General features: G+C 32.9%; 3 protein-coding genes across 8 annotated transcripts; all 3 read left to right on the top strand.

Moving 5' to 3' along the window:
* Positions 1–651: 651 nt before the first annotated feature.
* Positions 652–7,141, top strand: LOC111275990 (C2 domain-containing protein At1g53590-like). Of its 5 annotated transcripts, XM_022861679.2 has the most exons (12): positions 652–989; positions 1,152–1,226; positions 1,672–1,815; positions 2,125–2,220; positions 2,326–2,457; positions 3,212–3,364; positions 3,459–3,500; positions 3,728–3,776; positions 3,917–4,009; positions 4,090–4,273; positions 5,534–5,657; positions 5,792–7,141. In XM_022861679.2, exons 1-12 carry the CDS (start codon positions 864–866, stop codon positions 6,839–6,841), a joined length of 2,268 nt encoding a protein of 755 aa, XP_022717414.2. In that variant the 5' UTR covers positions 652–863; the 3' UTR covers positions 6,842–7,141. The 5 variants fall into 5 exon arrangements, with proteins under 5 accessions (XP_022717414.2, XP_022717416.2, XP_022717415.2 ...); XM_022861681.2 differs by lacking the exon at positions 2,125–2,220; XM_022861680.2 differs by lacking the exon at positions 1,152–1,226.
* Positions 7,142–7,633: 492 nt separating this feature from the next.
* Positions 7,634–12,529, top strand: LOC111276581 (persulfide dioxygenase ETHE1 homolog, mitochondrial-like). Its single transcript, XM_022862332.2, has 9 exons — positions 7,634–8,108; positions 8,216–8,344; positions 8,553–8,660; positions 10,000–10,134; positions 10,851–10,892; positions 11,005–11,064; positions 11,143–11,196; positions 11,991–12,015; positions 12,122–12,529. The coding sequence occupies exons 1-9, from the start codon at positions 7,869–7,871 to the stop codon at positions 12,211–12,213; spliced, it is 885 nt and encodes a 294-aa protein (XP_022718067.2). The 5' UTR covers positions 7,634–7,868; the 3' UTR covers positions 12,214–12,529.
* A 1,219-nt stretch (positions 12,530–13,748) lies between these two features.
* On the top strand, positions 13,749–17,061 carry LOC111275989 (large ribosomal subunit protein eL20z-like). Of its 2 annotated transcripts, none has more exons than XM_022861677.2 (4): positions 13,749–14,212; positions 15,220–15,295; positions 16,137–16,251; positions 16,795–17,061. In XM_022861677.2, the coding sequence occupies exons 1-4, from the start codon at positions 13,993–13,995 to the stop codon at positions 16,852–16,854; spliced, it is 471 nt and encodes a 156-aa protein (XP_022717412.1). In that variant the 5' UTR covers positions 13,749–13,992; the 3' UTR covers positions 16,855–17,061. The 2 variants fall into 2 exon arrangements, with proteins under 2 accessions (XP_022717412.1, XP_022717413.1); XM_022861678.2 differs by having other exon boundaries at positions 13,861–14,194.
* The last annotated feature ends 247 nt before the right edge of the window (positions 17,062–17,308 follow it).

The following is a 17,308-nucleotide window of genomic DNA, read 5'->3' on the forward strand; positions in this document are numbered from 1 at the left end:
TGGGTACAAGTAAATTTATTTATTTATTTTAAAAATTTTTTAATTTACTCTTAATCTTTCAATCTCTATCTATTAATTTATTTGATAGTGTATTACATTCCTAAGTTATCTCAAAAATGAAAAGTCTGACGAACGTATATGTTATTTGAACTAACATTCAATTGGTACAAACAAATTTATTTATTTATTTATCATATGTTTATTTAATTATATTATCTTAATATATGGTCATTGGATGACAGAAACAAAAGCAAATATAAGAGAAATCCTAAGTGCTTAAAATTTTTCATTGAATAGTTTTACAGTAAGGTAAAATTATTCTTTTAGAAAAATTTTATCAGAAATAAAAACATTACTTATCAAATGAAAAATAAAATTTTATTTCACAACATTTTTGCACAAAAAAACTAAATAAAAATTCCCCCCCCCCCAAAACAAAAAAGGAAAAATCCAAATCGGGCACTTCCCCCATTTTCTTCCTTTCTTGTCCAATTATGCGTTTGCTTCGACTATACGATAGCGTTTTCACACGAGGTAACCAGTCAAACTACTTCACCTTACTCAAAACTATTTTTGAATATTTAATTAATTAAAAAAAAAAAACTCTGCCCAGATCGTAATGTAAAAATGTAAACTGCTACTGTAATAACTGTTTTTCCATTCATAATACACAATAAATTTCAGACAAACACATCCCTTTAATTCAAGTCATCGATTCAGATTCCTTCTTTCTTTCTCTACCAATAAAATCTCTGGAAGTTTTTCTTTTCTTTTCTGATTTTTGGTGATTTGGGTTATGGAAAAATAACTGAAAAGTTGTGATCTTTGTTGTAGTGGGTATTTTTTTTTTATGTTTCTTAGAAATGGGGTTGATGGAGAGTTCAATAATGCATCATGTTGTAATAGTTTTGGTGCTGCTTGGGATACTTTCTCACTTCAATCTTTGCCATCCTGTTGCTTATTTTGTGTCTCTCATTTACCTCTACTTGGTAATTCGCTCAGTTTCTTTTGATAAAAATAGTCTTTTGTTTTTTTTTTTTTTTTTTTCAAAATTTCTCTACTTTTGTTTTTGGATTAGCATTTTTTTTTTGGTGAAAATTCAATTTATTTTATTTGTTTTCTGATGGGTTTTATTTCTTTGTTAATCAAAGGTTCATGAAAGGTATGTAATGAGATTGGGGAAGAAATTGGAGTTTGAGGGAAAAAGGCAATCTTTTAGGAGAAGGGTAATTGTCAATTTCTTTGTTTTCTTTTTCTTTTATTTTTGTAAACTATTGTAATATTATGATTCTGATCGTTTTATTTATTAGTCATTTTAGATTTTTTTTTCATCTGGGTAATTCTGATTTAGTAGTTTTTTTTTTTTATTCATTTATCAAATAGTAAGCATTCAACTTTATCAAATCTGTTTTTTTTTTTCTTTTATAGAGGAGGTTTTTCATTTTGCTTAAATGGCTTCTTTTGTTGATCAAATTTTAGTCTCTTGGGTATTGAGAAAAGGTTTGGAATTCTGCCTCTTTTATGAAAACAAGGAGAGGCATCAGTTTTTCAACTTTATGTTGATTTATTCTTTATGTGATGTATATGGATACAAAGTCAAGTTTTGGATTCTTGATTTTGATCTTATAAAGTCTGTCTTTAATTCTTTGTTGGCATTTTCATTATTTTCAGGTGCTTTCTGATTCCGAATCAGTTCGGTGGTTAAACCATGCTGTTGAAAAGATATGGCCTATTTGTATGGAACAGATTGCATCACAGAAGATTCTGCTTCCAATCATACCTTGGTTCTTGGAAAAGTACAAACCATGGACTGCTGTATGAATTTTGCTTAATACTTCTGTTTTATTCTTTATCTCTGGAAAATATTACACAAAGGTTCTGTTTTAGTAAAAGGTGCAACTTTAGTTCAAGATATGATGAGTTAATTTGTATTTTTTTGTTTCAATTTCTGAATCTGTGTTCCCTATTCGCTATGGCATGAATAGAAATGTATGGCAGTTTACTTTAAGAATAACGATCTCAACATTTGCATTTGTGCATGTGAAGTTACTTTCAATGACCAGCAGATGATTATTTTCTAATCCACTTTGTGAATATTTGATGATAATAATGCTATACATGCAGAAGAAGGCTGTGGTTCATCACTTATATTTGGGAAGAAATCCACCTTTGTTCACAGAGATGAGGGTTCTTCGCCAATGCTGTGATGATGACCATTTGGTATATATTTTGTCTAACCCCTCTCTATATAATCATCGTGGCTATGAATTCTCATTACATTTTTACCCATAGCAGAAATTTCAATTTCTCGTTTTAATTTTGCAGGTACTGGAGTTGGGAATGAATTTTCTCACAGCAGATGACATGAGTGCAATTCTTGCTGTTAAACTAAGGAAAAGACTGGGATTTGGAATGTGGGCAAAGTTGCATATGACAGGCATGCATGTTGAAGGAAAGGTACTGATAAATATGGAAATGTTATTTTTGCTATAGTATTAGCTACTAAATTTGCAAATGAAAAGAGTTTACAGTCTCTTATCAACAGTAGTGCTGTGGAGGAATTTCCATATGTAGATATGTTAAGAAAATTGAATGGGTGTGAAGTTTAATTGATGCAATAAAGAATGGGGGTAATGCAACTGTACCTCTTTTGGAAGAGGTATGACTGGGCTAGTAGGAGTTCAAAGAAACGAGAATATACCTGAAGAACTGTAGCAGTTGAATTTCATTATATTTATGATCTATCAATGAATTTTGAAAGTCAAACTTTTAGCCTACCAGAAGGTGTCAACTTGGTGCAGAAGATTCATTAACAAGAATGCAAAATCTATGGGTTGCTTTTGATAGGAGTGCTAAATATTAGCTCCTATAACCGTGGTTTGGTAAACTGTAACACCATAAATGAAGAGTCCGAGACATGGATAGTCACATTAATTCATTTTTGTGCACAAAGAGGAATGTAAACTAAGTGGGTTAAGCTTGGTAGGACAGTGTTAGGAATTTGAAATAGTATTTAGAATAAGTATCACTTTTCCATTTATTTAAAGTGTCTGGAATTCGAAATTTCTACATAATGTTGGACTGCCTTAAGATTCAAGACATTTACTTATTTCTTACCCCATCCCACCCTCTGCAAATACTTATTTCTGCTCAGTTACCATTATTTAATTGCCATTATTACTCTTTCCTTACCAATTCCTCTGTCTTGCAGGTCTTGGTTGGGGTGAAGTTTATCCGGCAGTGGCCTTTCCTTGGCCGTCTGCGAGTATGCTTTGCTGAGCCTCCATATTTCCAGATGACTGTGAAACCTATCTTTACACATGGACTTGATGTTACTGAACTTCCAGGGATTGCTGGATGGCTTGTAATAATTTTTTATTCTGAATAAATCTTCAACTTCTTTTTTATCATCTCTCCTTTCTCCCAGTCTTATTGGGTATCCTCTTTTGCTTGGATAGGATAAGCTTCTCTCAATTGCATTTGAGCAGACGCTTGTTGAGGTTAGTTTTTTTTAACTCTTTGTGCTATAAAACCGTTCCATTTTTCTCTTTTGCTGTCTCAAGTTTCCTTTTCAAGTTTCTCTGAGTCTTCCATGTCATAATTCCATCCTATAATCTGCAAATGAATTTTTCAGTTTCAGGATGCACTTACGGGTTTAAGTTACCAGCATTGTGCCTCTTTGGATTGAACATTGAACTTTAGCTCTAAATGTTTGTTTCTTTTGCAGCCCAACATGCTGGTTGTTGATGTTGAGAAGTTTGCATCACCCCAGCCAGGTAATTTGTCTCATTATTTTCCCCATTTTTAACCATTGTTCATTTCTCAGGTCATAACCTGTTAACTATTGTCATGAGTCAATATTTCTTATGTCACTTATATATTTTTCATTCACCTTGTCATTGATTATATACGCCAGAAAACTGGTTTTCTGTTGATGAGAAGCAACCTATTGCTCATGCCAAGGTTGCAATTATTGAAGCATCTGATATGAAACCTTCGGATTTTAATGGTTAGTTTTAAATCCAGTTTCTTATCTTTTCCTCATGTAATATCTGGTTTTATGGTCAATGATTGGATATAAATTTTCAGGATTGGCTGATCCATATGTGAAGGGGCGACTTGGCGCTTATAGATTCAGGACTAAGACGCACAAGAAAACTTTGTCTCCAAAATGGCATGAGGAATTTATGATCCCTGTCTGCACGTGGGAGACACCTAATGTTCTGATTATTGAAGTTCGTGACAAGGACCATTTTGTTGATGATACCCTTGGGTCTGTATCTGAAACTCTAAAATAGCGATATTGTGGAGTCATGTTTGAATTCTTCCAGGGGCTTTTTTTTTATTACCCTTATTGTTTATGGATACATTTTGAGGCTCATGGTTTTTGCACTATGCTGACCCCTTTTTCCATAGCAGCTACTTCATCTTTTAGAAATAGCATCCTTCGGAGGAAATTATGTTTTTATAAAATTGAAGTAAATGGGATTAGTTATTTAATAGATATTAGTTTGCTGACCATTGCCTCAACAGTTCATGAAAATTGTGTTATAAACTTATCATTCCATATGCTCTCGGTGGATAAAACTAGTTTATATTGTATTCACATTTGACTAAGTTATTGTACTACATGCTATTTTTATCTTCTTGATATTATTGTATAATGTTTTGTGTCTTTTTAATCTCTTTCTTTTTGGGGGATCACTAGCACATGCTTGATGCTTGCAAAATGAATCTGATGTTTGCCTTGATTTCAAATAATAGGTTTGCTGACCATCGCCTCAACAGCTCATGAAAATTGTGGCATAAACTTATCATTCCATATGTTGTCGGTGGATAAAACTAGATTATATTGTGGCCTCAACAGCTCATGAAAATTGTGGCATAAACTTTTTAATCTCTTTCTTTTTGGGGAATCACAAGCACATGCTCGATGCTTGCAAAATGAATCTGTTGTTTGCCTTGATTTCAAATAATAAGTTTGCTGACCATGGCCTCAACAGCTCATGAAAATTGTGGCATAAACTAATCATTCCATATGTTGTCGGTGGATAAAACTAGATTATATTGTATTCACATTCAACTATGTAATTGTACCACATGTTATTTTTGTCTTCTTGATATTATTCTATAATGTTTTGTGTCTTTTTAATCTCTTTCTTTCTTTTTGGGGGATCACTAGTACATGCTCGATGCTTGCAAAATGAATCTGTTGTTTGCCTTGATTTCAAATAATAATTCTTGTCTCTGGCTGTATGAGGAGTATTTGCTGATCCTAAGGCATGTTGTCTTGTTACATTTGACTAGTCTGATATGTTACAGAAGTAATCCATGATATTTGATATCATCAAATGTTGCTTTTGTGATCTTAATCTTAATTTTCGATTGGCTTGCCCTTGTTAATACCAATGGTTGGAAGTAGTTGTTTGTTGTTTCTTAATCTTTTTTTTTTTTTTCATATTCTGTTTTCTGAACTCCTTATAACCGGTTTGTGAATCTTCATCTGATGTACTGATTTTGCTACCATTTACAGTAATTGCACATTAAATATCGGTGATTTTAGGGGTGGCCAGAGACATGACATGTGGTTGCCACTTCAAAAGATTAAAACAGGAAGACTGCATCTTGCAATTACCGTGCTTGAAGATAACACTAAGGTAATTTATTCTAAGTTCCACATGTCAACAAGTGAAAGTTGGAAAGTTTTAACTTGCAGTTGTAACAAAATGCTTTTATGAGTTAAAGATATGCGCAGAGAAACTTAAAATGAGTCTGTGGACAATTTACACAGGGAAGTGATGATGCAGTTGATGCTGAACCATTGAACAAGGAAGATATACAAAACTCCTTTTCAACTAAATCTGCTGATAAAGATTCATTCTCACCCATATCTTCGATGAAATCTCAAAACCTGCCAGATCATTTTGAACCTATAAATGTTGAAGGACAACAAGAAACTGGGATATGGATCCATCAACCTGGAAGTGAAGTGCCACAGACTTGGGAACCTAGAAAAGGGAAGGCTAGAAGCATGGAGACTGTTTCAGCAGCTTCTGGATCCCCTAAAAGTGACCACAGCAGTGCTGAAGAAAATCCTGATGCAAAGAATCGAGTCAACAGAGTTAAGCGAGGTTTACGGAAGATCAGTACTGTATTTCACAGGAGTCCCAAAAGAGAGGGTCACTCAGGCAGCCTTGGAGAGGTGGTTTCATCTCCCTATGCAAACCTCAGAGCAGTCAATGACAAAGAAGTTTTGGTGAAGTTTGTTGTAGATGACAATCTTTCAGGGCCTTCTTCTGATAAGGTCTCAAATGAAGGAAGCTTGAGTCCTACAGCAAGCAGACCAGAAAGCCCTAGCAGAATGAAAGATATGGCAAAGAGTATTTTGAAGCATGCTGAGAAATCTGCTCGTAGCATAAAACATGTTCTGTCCCGTAAAGGGTCAAAAAAATCTCATGATCTGTCAGATGTGACAGAACAAGAGTTTTCAATAGAACCTGACTCTGATGATAATGAATCTTGGTCATCCCCTGGAGTCAAGCCAATGCCAGTTGTTTTCAATCGAATGTCCAGTTCCAGTGGCAATGACGATGATCATGATACTCAGGAGCATGTCATTCTGACAGATTCAAGCAACGAAGTGGACCCTCCAATAAGCATTGAGGGACAAGCAGAGAAAATGAGTGTTGAAGGCCCTAACGAAATCGATGAAGATGAGGTGAACAGTCCCATTAAGCTCGGTAATGGACTGATTGAGTCCCCCAAACCAATACCTCCTGAAGGAAACTTGGAATGCGAGAAAAGGGTTGAAGACACTCCTCACACTGATACTAAAGTTTAGGTTTGCTGAGTCCTTTGCATTTATTGATTTTTTTAATTGACGAGTTTTGAAGAACAGTGGTAGTGGTACAGCAATAGAGTGTTAGATGCATACCAGACGCATAGATGGTTTGTTGTGAATCTTCATGTTTTTTTTATTCTTTGTTATACAATCTTATCATCCATGTAAAATCTGAAAATGAAACAGTTGTACATGTTGATAAAAGTACACCGAGTCTTGAGTGCAATAGTTTCATCTTCTTTTCTTGTCTGTACAGCCTGAAGTTAAAAATACAATGTCCCTATTCCATTTATGCTGATCTGATAAGTTTTCCAGCAGTTTGACCATAAGGTTCCTTTTTCCCTTTTCCTGAAGGCTGATGCCGATCATTGATACATGTATAAATTATACCTATTCTGCTTTAATTTCGTTGAATTTCCTCATTATAATTTCGATTTTGTTAAATTGTTAACATAAATAATGGAATTATTTTTTATTTTAAAAATCAATAGTAATTGAAATTAGAATGAGAAAATTCAAAAAATTAAAGTACAAAAAAATTTAATATTGAACTATATTATTGTAACAAATTTGATCTTGTACTTTTAAGCGCAAAAAAATTATTAAATTTTATTCGAAATATTTTTTTATCAATAAAAATAAATTTATTTATATTATATTCAATAAATTTATAAAAAAATATAGTTTAAAGTATCTTAACAAACTTAAACCCAATCAATCAACAGCGCAGCGCACTTAAACTTAATAATTTCTATATTAATATTTCATGGTGTTAGTTGTTCTTTTTTCGGTAATGGAAAGTTGATAAAGGACAGGAGCCCGTCCGATTCAGATCAGCCCACTGTTTTTCTGACAAGCCGTTAAAGAATGCGAAGGTGATGTGGAAGCACTTTCCAATACAGACCAAACCAAAGATAACATGAAAAAAAAATTCTCTAAATCAAAGCTTAAACTTTGTTCTGAACGTTTTGATTTCGTTTTTTATATTTAAGAAAAACCCCAACCATCCCATAAAGCGGAATTGACAATGCTGAACTTGAGATTCATAAGGCCCTGTCTTTTTTCTCCTTTTCTTAATCGTTCTTCTTCTTTCGGTTTCTCTCCAAAGCAGACCATCAATTTTGTCCTTCGATCACAAATGGGGACTTTAACGACGTCGTCTTCTCAATCATCTCCAAAGCTCTTTTTTCGTCAGCTGTTTGAGAAAGAATCCTCTACTTATACTTACCTCCTGGCTGATTTCTCTCACCCTGATAAACCAGCCCTTGTTAGTCTTTTTTAGTAATATTTATGTTTTTCTCATGAAAATAAAATATGGGTTTTGTTTGTTTTTGGGTTTTTAATGTTATTTGATCTGATGAACTGGTTGTGCAGTTGATTGACCCTGTAGACAGCACAGTTGATAGAGATTTAAGTTTGGCTAAAGAATTGGGGTTGAAGCTTATTTATGCCATGAACACTCATGTACATGCTGATCATGTCACTGGAACTGGCCTCATCAAGGTTTTCTCCATCTCACTTTTTAATCCACCATTCTTTTTTGGTTTGATTCTACTATTTTTGCTAAGATTGTTTTCTATCAAATGAAATCTAATCTTCTTTCCTAAACTTCAAACCTGAGACCGTTGAATTGAAAGTTTGAGGTTCTAACCATTCAGGGGATAGATTTTGTTGCTTTGTTGTTGTATATAAATGTGATTGTTTCCTGCAGGGCAAGGCACCTGGTCTCAAATCTGTTATTTCAAAAGCGAGTGGTTCCAAGGCTGATGTTTTTGTTGAACCTGGTGATAAAATCTGTTTTGGAAATCTCTTTCTTGAGGTAGGCATGTGTATGTCAAACTGCTTTTGCTGTCAGTTTCAATGTATGGATCTTTTGAATAATACTAGAGAATAGAGCTATGGTGTTCGTGTAGTTTAGGTATTCCTTTTATGCTGTCAAATTTAACAAAATGAAGTTTGAGATGTGACAGAGTAAGGTGTGTACTACATAGATACCACTATCAGCATTCTTAAAGGTTTGCAATTTAATTGGTAACTTGATTTTTTTATGTAATGAGCATTATGAAAATAATGGCCATTAAATCTACTGCTGCACTATATTCTGTTTAATTCTTGGTCGTTGCATCCATAGCTGTTAGATCAATTGCTTAGGTCAGAGGAGGAGAAACAATCACATTAGTTTATTCCATTGTAGTCCTTACTCCATTTCATCCATTTCGCGACATTGCAGTTTCCAAGGCATTTGATCCAGTTCTTCCTAATTTAATTTGAGAATCAGAATCTTGATGGACTATGATCAACATTTTAATGTCTTCATTTTACCTTAACCAATAAAATTTTGAATTATTGTGAAATTATCATCTGGAGCAAAATCTTTCTTCAGATTAAAATTCTTTGTTTTTTTCCTGAGATAAGTAACCCTGATTTTCAAAGGATAGCTTTTGTTGTTAGAAATATTATCAGTGTTACTTTCGTGATGCTTATTGAATTGAATCAGAAACTTATGATCCAACTAAATCAAACAATCCAAATAGCAAGAGAATAGTGTTTCTTAATGAACTTAAGTATGGTTGGCCAAAAAAAAGAGCTGAAGTCTATTGTAGTAAGCATAGCTGGTATGTTGCCTTAATGACTTGAAATGCCTTTTCCTAACTGTCTTAAATGTAACTTAAACTTTCTCTCTTGACTACTGAGCCATTAGCAAATTGCCAGTTGCCACTGGCTTTAAATGGGATTCAAACTTCCAGTCTGACATCCTGATAATGCTAATAAAACAGAAAATTTTCCTTTCTTGCCTTTTTTTTTTTGACAGATCGGCAAAAGTGCCTTCTTTTGATGAAATATGATTTATGACAGGTCCATGGTTTTAGGATAAATATTGATATGTACTTGGTGTACATTTCTGGTTCATATTCTTGGCAAAGATTTAGCAGGCTGTTGAAACAAGAACTTGCTTTCTTGGAGTTTCTAATTGCTGAGTGTTTAGAGAACTTGTTTTAAGAAATATGGCTGCATGTATAATATAATTGAAATATCATTGATCTATGAAGAGCTAGTGGTCGATTCGGGAAATATTTAATAAAACACATTAAGTTATGCCAGACTGATGTAGACTTCTGCATCATAAATTATCTTCTAAATGGTATGCATAATTGCAGGTTCGTGCTACTCCCGGTCATACCATGGGCTGTGTTACATATGTCACAGGGTATGGACCTGATCAGCCCCAGCCAAGGATGGCTTTCACAGGAGATGCCCTATTGATAAGGGGATGTGGGAGGACAGATTTTCAGGTATAATGTCTTGAAAAATGATATTGCAGCTTGATGCAAAAAATGAAATGAATTAATATTAATATTGTTAATATCAAACAATCAGAGCCATTAAGGATACTAGAATCAGTCCAACACATTAAGTATTTCAACCAACCTCAGCTTTCTTATGCACTCTAAGATTTTTGTATGTTTCTACGTGATGTTTGGACGACTAATGGATATTGAACCACTGATATTTGTTCCATGTAGGGATTTTTTAATGAATAATTTACTGTTTTGCTTTTAATTTGCATGCTCTGTTTGTGTTTCAGATCATTAAGACTGATGCATGGGAAACATGCTCCCAGTTACATTCTACATAGCCATGCTTACCTTGTTATTATGGCTGCACATACTTGGTAGTAGTGTAACTAGTGTTTGTCATTCACAAGCCACATGGTAGAATAACAGTAATTGAATCATTGCTAATTTGAGACTCTGACCGATCAGTAACTTGGGCAACTAAAATTATAGAGCTATCGGCTATTCTTTTTGCTGTGGATTTCAGTCTGTGAGTATCATAATGTGCTGGTTGTATAAGCAAGGATATCGCAATTTCTTTTCATATGGATAGCAATGTAATCCATATTTGGGCTGTTTCCAGGGTGTTTGTTCTACTTTAGTTTTTAAGATTATTTCTTTAGAGCTCCAAGGTTCAGTAGCGATTGACTAGTACCAATTAACTCTTTCTGCAGGGTGGAAGTTCACAGCAACTCTACAAGTCAGTGCATTCGCAGGTTAGGACAGGAGATCTATTCTGGGCCCTTTCTTTGAGAATTGCTGAATTCTTTCTTGTAATTATCAAAATTTTAAACTAAAAATATGTGCACTTTTGTTTCATGGATCCAGATTTTTACATTGCCCAAGGAGACATTGCTATATCCAGCTCATGATTACAAAGGATTAACAGTAAGATAAAAACTCAATTCCTCTCATTTCATACATATATAAATTGGTGTTTGATTACATAAAACTCGTTGATTATAGGTAACCACAGTTGGAGAAGAGATGCTATACAATCCTCGCTTAACAAAAGACGAGGTATTCTTTTCCGAAACAATCCATATTTTCTTTGCCGTAGAAAATACATGATCATGTATGTATTATCAAATGGCAATAGAACCTTCGTTTCCTCTCATTTTCTATCTCCTAAGACTTTATATATGAAATGTTATGGAACTCCAATTAGCACTGTTTGTGACATAATTAAATGGCCAGCATGTTGCTAAAAGTTTAGTCCTCCTCTGGCATCATTAAAGGAAAAAGAAAGATGGCTTTGTTACTTTTAAAAGTAAAAAAATTAAGATTGATCCCTTTCTTTTGGTATATATGTAGAAACTTAAACCCATACTTGTGATAGTATATATCTAAAGACTTGAACCCATATTTGTGAGACGTCTTGTGAAACAAAATCATAAGACCTTCAAGTTAAAGCGAATAATAACTCATAGGTTCAGTGCAGATCTCTACAAAAAAGTTTTTTTTTGGGGTGACACGGAAGGTTTTCCTTGTCTATGAAACATTGTTTGTGATAACTCCATTTTTTAACTGCATATAACTTGGCTAAATAAAATTACAAAAAGCATGCATAGAACATTTGTTGATGAGATTGGTTCTCTTGGATGGGACTATTCCAGTGAATGTGGCCGGGGTAGAACAGGAAAGAGATTCTTTGCTTTAGAACATGTTGATATTGTCATGCATGAAAAAACATGACATTTCAGTATGCTCTTGCATTTGATGGAAGATTAATCTTTATTATGGGCAAAGAATACTTGTTTCAATTTAATCCTATCAGCATGTATGATGATTATTTGTTGAAAACCCTTTTGCAGGAGACATTCAAAAGCATCATGGACAGTAAGTTGATGCTCAATACATCCAGTCGATAGAAAACAAAAATTTTCCTGTGAGTGGTTGCCAATCGGGACTTCTAATTTCTCCTCTCTTTCTGTTGGTGCTACAGATCTTAACTTGCCATATCCTAAGATGATTGATGTAGCAGTGCCAGCAAATATGGTTTGTGGATTGCAAGATTTGGATTCCAAAGCCAGCTGAGGTTTTTGCTGAACTATCTACACGTGCACAGATTTGATTTGTGCTACAATTTCGGGTCTTGACATCATTGGATATGCCAAATAAATGCCTGGAGATGCTACTTGATTGTAAAGAACAAATAAACAATCAAATAAAAGAACAGTGTCATCTCCCTGTGTTTCAAATCGTGTTGAAACCATATTAAGTTACTGGTTTTCTCAGCTTACTTTTTTAAGAGAGTTGCATACTCAAACTAAGTTTTTAATGTTGTTTTTCCACTTTTTGATGTAAAATATGAGGTTGTTTTAAACTCTAATACAGTTTGATCTCTTGACTCTGATCTAGAGTACTGAAAATAATAATTTTTTTTTCCTTACCCTTAATGCAAAAAATCTGCTACATTCCCCAAAGACATGAAATAATGGTATCTTCTGCATCTTGGCCTGTAATTTTTGTTTCACTTTTCCCAGTTTTCAGGCTAAAAACTAGAACAATATGATAAGATTACACCAAAAACTTGTTTTTCATGGACACCAATAACTATGTGATAAAATTGCACCAAAAATTCTTTCACATGAGGCTTTAAGAAGGTTTAATCATAGCTAGGTCAGAACCTGATAGGGACATGCATCCATATCCTTTGTTTATGGACCTACCATGTTTTATAAAATTGATTATTAGCTATATATTAATTATTTTGTGACAAAATAATTGTACTTTTTTTCTTAATCAATTTGGGGAGAGTAAATTCATTATTTGTATGCTAAGATGGTAGTATTAAACTTGAAGCAACAGCATCTTGTAACCATTGGAATTTTTTTTTTTCTAGACCTTTGTTTTGGTCCCGGATAACAACGATTAATCAAAGAATAAATTAATTAAGTTTAGATGACAAATATTTTTATTTTTATTTTTAATTATATTAAAAAAGTTTCTCATAGGAAAAGTTATACGCTAAAGAAAGCAGACTATGCTATGTAAAGGTAAATTATTGGTAGGACTTTTGTTAATGTTTTCAAAAGAAAAAAAAAAAAAAAAAGAAAGATGGAACGAAAGAAGAAAAGCCCTACCAAAAAATTTTTGGATTTGAATTACTAAGTATTGAAAAAAAATTAAATTTGTCAAATTGACAATTACAAACTTAAAAAAATAAAGTGCAATGAACTATTGTTAAAGAAGTTAAACTTAAAACTTAAAATATAATATAATAATAACGTTAAAAAAATATAATTTATATAATTTAAAATTTTAATAAAAATATAAATAAATTTAATAAAATTAAAATATATATTTTATTTTTTATATTAATATAAATTATAATAAATAATTTTATATAAAATATGAGATAAATATATAAATTATTAATATTTTATATAATATAAATTATTAAATTCAAATGACTTGTTAACACTTTATAAAATAATAATCCTAAGTAAAATTAAAAAACGTTGAAAATTTTTTTATGGATCATAAAAATCATATACTTTAATATTGGAAAAAGTTTTTAAAAAGTGTTAATACTTAGTACTACTTTCGTTGTATGCTTGTAATTGACTGAGTTTAATCCACTTTCACAACGTTAAAAAAAAAAAAAAGGAAAATTCATTACCTTGATGATTTTAGTCAAATTAAGAAGACAACTGGTAGCTAGGCAGCTTTCCAAATCTGATCCCACCACTCCAAAACCAAAAACCTTAATATCAAAGAAACCATTTTTAAAAATTATTTTTCTAGTTGATTCATCACCATAACTAGATCCCAGTTTCCCCACCAAAACTCCCCCAAAGAAAAAAAGACAAAATGAGTGGTGAAGAGAAAAACAGAGCTGTAGTTGAAGATCATCAGCATCATCGCTATGGAACTTTCCAAGGAGTAGCCAACTACCCTCCTCCACCACCTCCTCAGCAGCAGCACCATGGACCAGCTATTGGCTTTCCTCAGCCTGTTCCACCGCCTGGCCTCCATGAGCCCTCTGCTCCTCCTCCGCAGTATTATCCCCAAGGTTATCAAACCGTTCCAGGTAGTTTAAAAAAAAAAAAAAGAAAAACGTTTCTTGTTCTTTTATGATTAATCAATCAAAAGGAAGGATTTTGAGATTTGGGTTTTTGTTGGATGGAAGAATTTACATGTTTTTTTTTTTAGATAACAGATCCAAGTTTTTGACCTTTTAGAAGAAAATTGTTTAAATATTAGAAGTTTTGTAGCATAGAAATAAGAGAGATAAATGCATAGATATATAAGAAGCTTTGCTCTTTTTTCCGATGTAATAGAAAGTGTTTCTGATTCTTGGGGATGAGTGATATTTGTAAAAGCAGGAAATTTTGGGATTTTGGTTTTTGATGGAAGGAAGAAAAGGGGTTGTGACCTGAATAGGGGTGAGGAAGATCCCAGTTTTTGCTATTATAGCAGAGATATTTTACTATAAATATTAAATTTCGTAATAGTTTAAGAAGAATGCAAGTAGATTTCCACGAAAGTTGAGAGATAAAAGAATAGATATAAACATATAAGTCATTAAATCATTAACCAAATCCTTCTAAAATATGTAAAATGCCGGGCTTAATCAGGGTATTTTGACTATCCTCTCGAAAAGTAGCAATATTGATCAACAAACAACCTTGAACTTGAGGGAAACATGCATAAAACCTTTCAGGAACTGGGGAAAAAGTTCAGATTAGCCAAATTGATCTTTGACGCAAAAATGAGAATTCATTTATAATCATGCAAAACTTGTTTCTATCAAATGTCAGAAGATGCCCCTTGTGACGAAAAAACTTAGGTTGCTAAACTCGTGTGAAGAGTTAGAATGTTGTGCTTCATGGATATGTATCGGTAGATCAGTGTAAGATTGGTATGCTGTGTAATTCAGGTTGATGTGTCCTAGCTTCTTTTCTTGTATATAAAATGTATCGATAACAATTTAAATGAATTGAAATGGTACTTCTTCTGATTCAACAAAGCCTGCATTATGTGGCTGAAAAATTATTATTCTAAATTGCTTTGTCTCTTGATATCTTTGATGCCTAGGTTATGCTGTTGCTGAAGGAAGACCTGTAAGAGAGCGTCGCCTACCGTGCTGTGGCATTGGTATTGGATGGTTCTTGTAAGTCATACATAGTTTTCTTTATTTTAAGAGTTTTCAAAATATAAAGTCAAATAGATAACAGCTTAATGAATATGTCATTGGGCTGTAAATTTAACAAATTATTTTCCTTTATCTCCAATTGTTGTGGGTTAAAAAAACGCAAAAAAGAAAAACAAATGAAAAAGAAAGAAGTTACAGCTTAAAATATAGGAAGTTAATATATTGTACTGTTTGATCGGAGGTCTCCTATCATGTTGGCAGGAAAATATGTAAGAACTATGGTTTATTGCATTGAGTTTTTGGGGGCTAGGAATAGACTTGTTAATAGGATAAGTATGATCATAATTAGAAAGTTGAAGTGGGTGTGATGTTTTCGCATACATGACAATGCATGATAAGATGTGCAAGAAGAGCTGGTATTGAATGAGCCTTACTTGAGGATCACATCCTAGATGGTTTTTCCATTTTCAACTGCAAATGATTTGTAATATGTTAACTATACCATGTTCACATTCATCCTTGATATAGCTGGAATTTAATACCATCCCTCCTTAGCAGCTTAATGCAATAAACGTAAGTGAAATGCTTAAATTCTTCATGTCACCTTAAAGTTCCTATTTCCTTCACACAATGTTGTTAAGTAAGTGGCTCCTAGATGCCCCAAAACTTGTTCTATCTTTAATGGATTCAAATGATACGTGGATGTGTAACCAAAACTTGATATTATTATCTGAAAGATATTCAGATAATAATATTTATTATTATCTTGGTATTATTTTCCATATTTGTAACTACCGTTTAAATATTTCATGAATTTTATTTTTTTGTTGATTTATAAGAGAAATATGCTTCTTTGAAGGTTTATCATTGGTTTCTTCCTTGGGACCATCCCTTGGTACATTGGATTGTGTCTTCTACTTTGTGCAAGGATAGACTACCGAGAGAAACCAGGATATATTGCCTGCACAATTGCTGTGAGTCTCTTTTCCATCAGTTTTCTTTTTTTTTTTTCCAATTTGTGAATGCCATACTGCATTGAATTGATTATCGATTTTTTATATTTTAGGCTATGGTTTATCACTCAAAGGTCACGTCTAGCTTTTTGTGTTTTTGGCAGTTTCAATTAATTTTTGACTTACCATCTAAAAGATTAATAAAATGGAATTGAAAGATCAGAAGATTGAGTTTATATGTCTAAAGTAGTGAACATATTAAAAAAAAAAAAAAAGCTATATAGTTTGAATTGGTAATGAGGTTGTTCAAAGGTTATTAAATTCAAAATTTTAATCATATGAAAATGATAAGAAACTAAGTGACAATGGGTGAATAGGTTATATATTAATCCAAAGCTGCCTGTGTTTTAACAATATTTCTTCCAAGTAGACTGGTTGTGGTTCTTGTTTAGCTCATGTTTCAGGCCTGTCTATCAAACACGAATACAGAAAAGATTACTTTTGTTGCCTCTCTTCCTCCGATGAGATTCTTAACCATTTTAACCGGGACTGCTGATCTTGCAGGCAATTCTTGCTACAATTGCAATTATTCTTGGTGTAACGAAGGGAGCTCATGATTGGTAAGCTCTTCTGATAGAGAGGTGTATCGGCTGGAAATTAATGTATATGCCTTCCCTGGAAAGCTATCTTTATGACGATTTGCTAGAATAATTTGTGTGAACTAAAAATTATGAATGATGGAACATTATTAATGTTTGTTTATAATCAGTGCTATGACAGCAATGTATGGATTGTTAATTTTAACTCTATAAAATTAGATTCTCAAGCAAATACTAAGCATATATTATGCTAAATTGTATGCATGCTTTGTAACAGAACTAGATTCCATTTCATATTACATACGATGTTCACGAAGTTAGTTCTTCACAATTTGTCACAGGAAAAAGCCAGTTCTATATTTTAGTATTTTTTTTCCCAATATTTTTCAACTACAATCAAGATTGTTCACATTTGTGTGATTCTTAATTCCTGGATTCAACCATGGATGATCTTGATTCTTTAATGAAGAATATTATTG

Source organism: Durio zibethinus, chromosome 25 (genome assembly GCF_047325235.1).
Source record: "Durio zibethinus cultivar Kanyao isolate XHJ-2024 chromosome 25, ASM4732523v1, whole genome shotgun sequence".
In the NCBI taxonomy this organism is placed as follows: Eukaryota; Viridiplantae; Streptophyta; class Magnoliopsida; order Malvales; family Malvaceae; genus Durio; species Durio zibethinus.

What these genes read in the sequence shown, in the direction of transcription:
- LOC111275990 (XM_022861679.2), top strand. Translation starts at nt 864, where the DNA reads ATGGGGTTGATGGAGAGTTCAATAATGCATCATGTTGTAATAGTTTTG. An exon ending in CAGGGATTGCTGGATGGCTT is followed by an intron (nt 3,365 to 3,458) that starts GTAATAATTTTT and finishes TTGCTTGGATAG; the next exon opens with GATAAGCTTCTCTCAATTGC. An exon ending in TTTGTTGATGATACCCTTGG is followed by an intron (nt 4,274 to 5,533) that starts GTCTGTATCTGA and finishes TACCATTTACAG; the next exon opens with TAATTGCACATTAAATATCG.
- LOC111276581 (XM_022862332.2), top strand. Translation starts at nt 7,869, where the DNA reads ATGCTGAACTTGAGATTCATAAGGCCCTGTCTTTTTTCTCCTTTTCTT. An exon ending in TTGGAAATCTCTTTCTTGAG is followed by an intron (nt 8,661 to 9,999) that starts GTAGGCATGTGT and finishes GCATAATTGCAG; the next exon opens with GTTCGTGCTACTCCCGGTCA. An exon ending in GTGGGAGGACAGATTTTCAG is followed by an intron (nt 10,135 to 10,850) that starts GTATAATGTCTT and finishes CTCTTTCTGCAG; the next exon opens with GGTGGAAGTTCACAGCAACT.
- LOC111275989 (XM_022861677.2), top strand. Translation starts at nt 13,993, where the DNA reads ATGAGTGGTGAAGAGAAAAACAGAGCTGTAGTTGAAGATCATCAGCAT. An exon ending in AGGTTATCAAACCGTTCCAG is followed by an intron (nt 14,213 to 15,219) that starts GTAGTTTAAAAA and finishes TTTGATGCCTAG; the next exon opens with GTTATGCTGTTGCTGAAGGA. An exon ending in ATATTGCCTGCACAATTGCT is followed by an intron (nt 16,252 to 16,794) that starts GTGAGTCTCTTT and finishes CTGATCTTGCAG; the next exon opens with GCAATTCTTGCTACAATTGC.